This window comes from Octodon degus, unplaced genomic scaffold (genome assembly GCF_000260255.1).
Source record: "Octodon degus isolate 3935 unplaced genomic scaffold, OctDeg1.0 scaffold00049, whole genome shotgun sequence".
NCBI classification, from domain to species: Eukaryota; Metazoa; Chordata; class Mammalia; order Rodentia; family Octodontidae; genus Octodon; species Octodon degus.
Genome location: NW_004524625.1, coordinates 1934411 through 1940351, shown reverse-complemented (window position 1 = coordinate 1940351; position 5941 = coordinate 1934411). Strand labels below are relative to the sequence as shown.

The 5941-nt window shown below is 43.8% G+C and overlaps 1 protein-coding gene across 1 annotated transcript; it reads right to left on the bottom strand.

Annotated features, from left to right (window-relative positions):
• Window positions 1–777: 777 nt before the first annotated feature.
• LOC101592801 (olfactory receptor 2AT4) lies at window positions 778–1811 on the bottom strand. Its single transcript, XM_004632516.1, has one exon. The coding sequence runs from the start codon at window positions 1775–1777 to the stop codon at window positions 803–805; it is 975 nt and encodes a 324-aa protein (XP_004632573.1). The 5' UTR covers window positions 1778–1811; the 3' UTR covers window positions 778–802.
• Between the last annotated feature and the right edge of the window lie 4130 nt (window positions 1812–5941).

Sequence of the window (5941 nt, the reverse complement as noted above, 5' to 3'; positions counted from 1 at the left end):
TGGCATGTGGTGCTGGGGGATTGAACCGCGGTCCCTGATGCTTTGCCAAGCTTGTTCTAAGTAGGTGCCTTAGACCACTGAGCCATCTCTCCAGCCCCTATATTGCAGTATCTTTGAAAGCAGGTCATGAGACAACTGTTTTTCCACAAGCACTGTCAAAATATTAGATTTTTGAAAACATTAGTAGATGAAAAATGACTACATAGCATAGTTTAATGCATATTCATTTCAGATAGTTGGTTGATATATTTTGGCTTATATCTTGCCTTTTTACATTGAAATGTTAGACTTTGTCTTCTAAAGCTGACAGCTGTTTGTATATTTAAGTATCCATCTTTTTCCTCTGATAGGCCCTTTACTTGTTTGACTTCGCTTACAAGAGTTGGGTTTTTTAGGTTTTGTGTGTTTGCTTTTTTGTTTTGTTTTGTTTTGCCATGCATATGATTTTTCATTTTAGTAAAAGCTGATTGAATTACTCAGTAGTAGAATTTTTATAGAACAATCCAGACTTCTATAGAGTGAAAATTAACTTCGGGGGTATAACTTCACAGTAGAAGACTTTGCTAGCATGGGCAGGGCCCTGGCTTCAATTCCCAGTACCACAAAAAATAGAAGATTAACATTGTTCCATTGTACCAGGAGGAAAAGTGTTGGATCAAAGTGTGAAAGTCACTGTTGGAGCTATCAGTGTAACTGAATTTTATTGTATGGTCATAAATCAGTTCATACAACAATATGTATTGAGTTTATACTCTGTGCTAAGCATTGTTATTTGGTGTCCTAGAAGCAGAATGAGCTGCATTTAAAGATCAAATGTACCTGTGACAGCCTGGGTCTTGAGATATACAATTTTGGTGATGGCTGCCTTGACATCTTTGTTTCTCAGGGTGTAAATGAGCGGATTGAGGATTGGTGTAAGTATAGCATAGGCTACATTGCCCATGATATGGAAGTCGAGGGGCAGGTCAGCCCTGTAGGCCACGTAGGCTATGGCGATGGATGAGTAGTAGGTGCCCACCACCAGGAGGTGGGAGCTGCAGGTCGAGAAGGCCTTTGCACGTCCTTCTCGGGAGTTAATGCGAAGCACTGAGGCCAGAATGCGAGCATAGGAGAGAAGGACCAGGAGGAGGGGCAGGAAGGACACCACCATGGCGATGCAGAAGCCCATAAGGGTCTGGGGCCTGGTGTCAGAGCAGGAGGCCTGGACCAGAGCCAGGTGGTCACAGAAGCAATGGTAGATGTAGGCAATGTTGTTATATGCCATCCTGGAGGTCTTTATCACTGCGGTGATAGGCAGGAGCAGGGCAGCGAACCAGGCGCTGGCTGCCAGTGCAGCATTGGTCTGTGGGGTCATGTGGACCGGGTAGTGCAGTGGGCGGCAGATGGCTACGTAGCGGTCATAAGCCATCACCACCAGGATGAAGGCTTCAGAGCAAGTAAAGCTTTGAAAGAGATACATCTGTAATAAGCATGAAGGAAAGCTAAGGAAGTGGTCTCCAATGAGGAACAGGGACAGCATCTTGGGGACAGTGGTTGTGGTGAAAAGGATGTCCAGTGCCGAGAGATTGATCAGAAAAAAGTACATGGGCTTATGGAGACTGGGGTCTGCTACCACAGCCACCAGGATCAGGGCATTACCCATAAGGATGAGGAGATAGAAGAGGAGAAAAATAAAAAACACAGGAAGGAAGAAGGTCTCTGGCAGAGAGGGTATGCCCACCAGGTAGAAGACGGGTGAGCCATTTACTGATCCATTACAGGTTGTTGTTTCCTTCATAGCGAGACAGAGCTAGATTTCAGGGAAATGGGAAGCTGGAGTACTTGGCCATAAGGAGTGTCTGGAAACTGAAGAAACAAACAGTGAAAATTCCATAATGTTTATAGTTCATATAAGCATAATTATTTACAACCAACACTAGAAGATCGGTGGTGGTCTGTGGTATTTACTTCATTGTGTAAACCCAAAGTTTTATAAATATTTAGCAGCTGATTAATAACCTACTAAGTGGGAGGCTTGATGCCGTCTTTGGGTGGTTCTGATGAAAGTGAAGAAGAAAGGCAAAATTCTTGTTTTCTAGCATTTACTGAGAAAATCACATTTTCACAGTTGATTAGTGAATTGTGAATTTCTATTGTGAAATGCTGTGAAAGACATCTCTGGTCTTCATTTCCTGTTCCAGGATGTGTAGCCTGGGACTTCAGAACCCTTAAATCAAGCCTTATGTTTTGGGTCTATTTTTGCACTCACTCGAAATTCCACCATGTGTCTTTGGAAGGGCTGCTTCTCCAAGGTTCTCTGTAATCCGCTGCTGCTCACACATTTATTAGCTGCTTCCTCTCTGGTATTTCTTGAGTCATGGTTCTTCCCAACTCCATTTAAGCTGCTTGTCTGAGCTTCTGCTTCTGGATAGGATGTAACTGGCCATGGTACCCATAGAAACAATTCATAGCACCTGAATAAATTACACAAATTGCACGTTAAAAACAAATTGGGAAAACATAAGTGCAATAAGGAAGAAGGAAGTCAACCTGCACAGCTGGGGACACCCTGCAAAGTGGCCTAACGATCCCTGGCACCTTTCTTCTCTGGGAGCATCTCATCTGGGACCACTGTGTGGCTCGCACTCGGACCAGGCAGAGGGTCATGGGTGAGGGAGAAGCCAGTAAGCCCTTTGTCTTAGTTACTTTTCTCTTGTTGCTGGGACAAAATACCCAGCACTCCAAATCAAGGAAGGATAGATCTATTTAGCTCAGTTAGTGGAGGTTTCAGTCCATAGTCAGCTGGCTCCAAGGAGAGTGGCACCTGGCAGAGGGTAGCAACTCATGGCTGCAGAAAACAGCAAAAAACAAAAGAAGGAGCAGCAGCTGAAGCAGCCACTAGCCTCTTTTCCTCCCTTGTATTCATATGCAGGTTATCCACCCCAGGGTGGGTGTTGTGTTCACACCCATAATCCTAGCAAAGAATCATGAATTAATCACAACTCTAGAAGCTGCCCCATGACTTCATGAGGATTTGGGGGAACACCTAGACACCAACTATAACACTCTTTGTCCATCAAAACAGATGGGCAAAATAGATTTGAAATTCAAAGCATTTTAAGTATCTGACAAGTTTTCTCCCACAGAAGGTCCTCTCAATCCTGAGGCTATGAAAAGAGGCTGAGGAGTTGGGCTGAGGGCTGCTGAAGGAATAAAATCTCCTGCGATCCCATTGTCACTGTCTGGGGCATATCAGGCCCTCTTTTGCAGGTTCTTGATGTCAACAAGAAAAAATTGGAAGTGAGCACTTGAGTTAGATTTCAAAAGGAAGTTTATTGAAAGCAGAAGTCACACAGGGAGACCAAGCTGGTGGGGCAGATGGAAGAAGGCAGCGCTCTGAAGCTCTGGTGTGGATTCCAGTGATCTTCAGTTTGCTCCTCCCCCTGTGGGGAGGCTTTGGGTCCTGTGGGGAGTATGCTGGATGGCTCTCTCTTACATAATATTTGGAGTTCTGTACATGTTCCTTCCCTAATGCCTCTGCTTCTAATTAAATTCATGAGTTGCAATCTCCATGCACCAAAGCTTGATTGTCCCCTGTGCCTACCTGTGTCTACCTGAAGCTGAGGACTTTCCCCACTATGCTTTGGTCATCCGACCCTTGAACCCCAGAAGCAAGTGGCATAGGTGGAAGGTTTTCTGTGTTCTCATATGCTCCCCTGTGTGTCCCTGTGTTACCATGATGTTTAAAAGACTTGTATGTGGGGTGTGCCTCAAAGACACTGATTGCCTCCTCAACATTTCTCAGATGCTTCAAGCTAGATGCATTGTGGACATAGTGTTGGGGAGAGGTAGGTGGAGCAGCTAAAGGACCTACTAAAATCCTCCAAAAAGAAGCAAATCTCCCATGGGCTTTCCATACTAAAGAGACAGAGGCTGACCAGGTTATCAATCCACAACCCAACAGAGCCATACCTTAGGAGCAGGACAAACTATAGTTAGACCAAACTCTGCTACAACTGCAACTCGGCCCTAACCCAACTCCAGCGTTAATTGGCTTGCGGTAATCGGCTCCTTACTCTGCTTTTCCTAACAGAGAAAAGACATAAATATATGAATTGAGAGATGTGCTCTAAGGCCTCTGTGAATTTATAATTTTCAGCCCACAATAAAACTGGTTAAATATGAAAAAGGCAAGAAAACATAACTAGTAATTAAGAGGGAAGATATTATACAAGTTGATACAGATTATCCCAATACCTATGTTAACAAACAAGGGCTGAAATATAATTACATTTATAAGTTACATAAAATAGAGCAAAATGTTGGCAGAACAAATTAAAAATGGAGAATTTCAACAGAAATTTGGAATCCATTAAAAATATCAAATAAATATCCTAGAACTAAAATCACAAGTATTTAAAATTAAGAACTCATTGGATAGGTACAATACCAAACAGAAAACAATGGAAGGCATGATCAGAAATTTGAAAAAATTAATAATAAATATCTAAAATATATTCTGAAAGGATATAAAACACTATATGCTGTGTGGTTTAATTGATGTTAACTGGTAGACAAAAGTGATCTGTGGAATTATAAATCAGTACAGAGGTGAAGATTGAAAAGAAACTGAGCCCAGCTCCTTGCTTTCTAACATGCAAAGAGATCTAAACTATATTTATGTGAACAATTCACAAAAGTCTGCTCTGGATTGGGGGTTGGGGGCAGAAATACAGAACTGAGTTTAAATGTTCTCTCTCTCTCTCTCTCTCTCTCTCTCTCTCTCTCTCTCTCTCTCTAATGTATTTGGTATTGGGTCTCACTTCGAAGTTCCTCCTGTTTTCAGCCTCGCCCATGCTGGGATTACAGCCATGCTCCATACCGCGCTGGGACTCAGTGGCTGGCTCAGCACTCCCAGGGATTGGGCGAGCACAGCATGTAGTCCCTGTGCTTGCAGCATGTAGTCCCTGTACTACACGCTTAGTCTGCTGAGCTACTTCATCAGCCCTTAAATGTACTCTTATCTCCCTCTTCTGCCTCATTTCTATTACACAATAGGGAAGACAGGTGAATCTGAAGCCCAGAAATGCACAGTATCTTTTCAAGGTCAACCAACCAATTTGGGACACATAACCGCTGCCCTGGATCCCACCCAGTGTCCGTGGTTTTCATGGGGGAAGATGACTCCATGGCCCGCCATTCAAAGCCCTCCTTCTTGCAGCCTGATCTCTCACTTTCCTAGCCAATGGCAGATGCTTGTTCCTGCCTTGTGGGTCTGCCAAATACAGCTCAAGTGTTACCTCCTCCAAAAGGACTTTGCTGGTTTGGGCTGGCTCCTGGCCTCTTTGCTGAGCACTTGAAGCTCCTGTGCTTCCCTTTGTCATCATGATCACACTGGATTGTCCTGGACTATTTATGTATCTACGGCTCCACCAGATCTGGAGCACTTTCAGGACAGTAATGGGGGGTGATTGTTTCTATTTAATAATGCACTACCACTCTTCCCAGAAGCTCAGTGCTGCAGAGACAGGAGCGAGAAATGCAGCTCCCCCAACTTCTCCTCATTTTGCTGATGCACCATAAAATAGGAATGAAGGAAGCATTAGCGATTACGTTACTTTAGTCTAATTCCTTTACTATATGATAGGGATACAGAAGGGAGGCTCAGAAACAAGCTGAAATTTCCCCAAGACCACACAGTAAGTCGGTGACAGAACTAGACCCAGACTAGGCTGAATTGGCCACCTATGTCGGATTAACTCCTGCACCTGGGCTATCCCACTATTTAGGACCACAGACAGGCCAGCCTGTTGCGATCTTAGCTCTCATCTTAAAAGCTCTAAAGCACTGCATCTTCCTAAACTGCTGTGCTAGCAGAGAAGACCTGTGCACCAGATAAAACATGCCTAGTGTGCCATCGCTAGAGGCACCCAAAAGTGTTTTTAAAAAGAATTTAGTACTT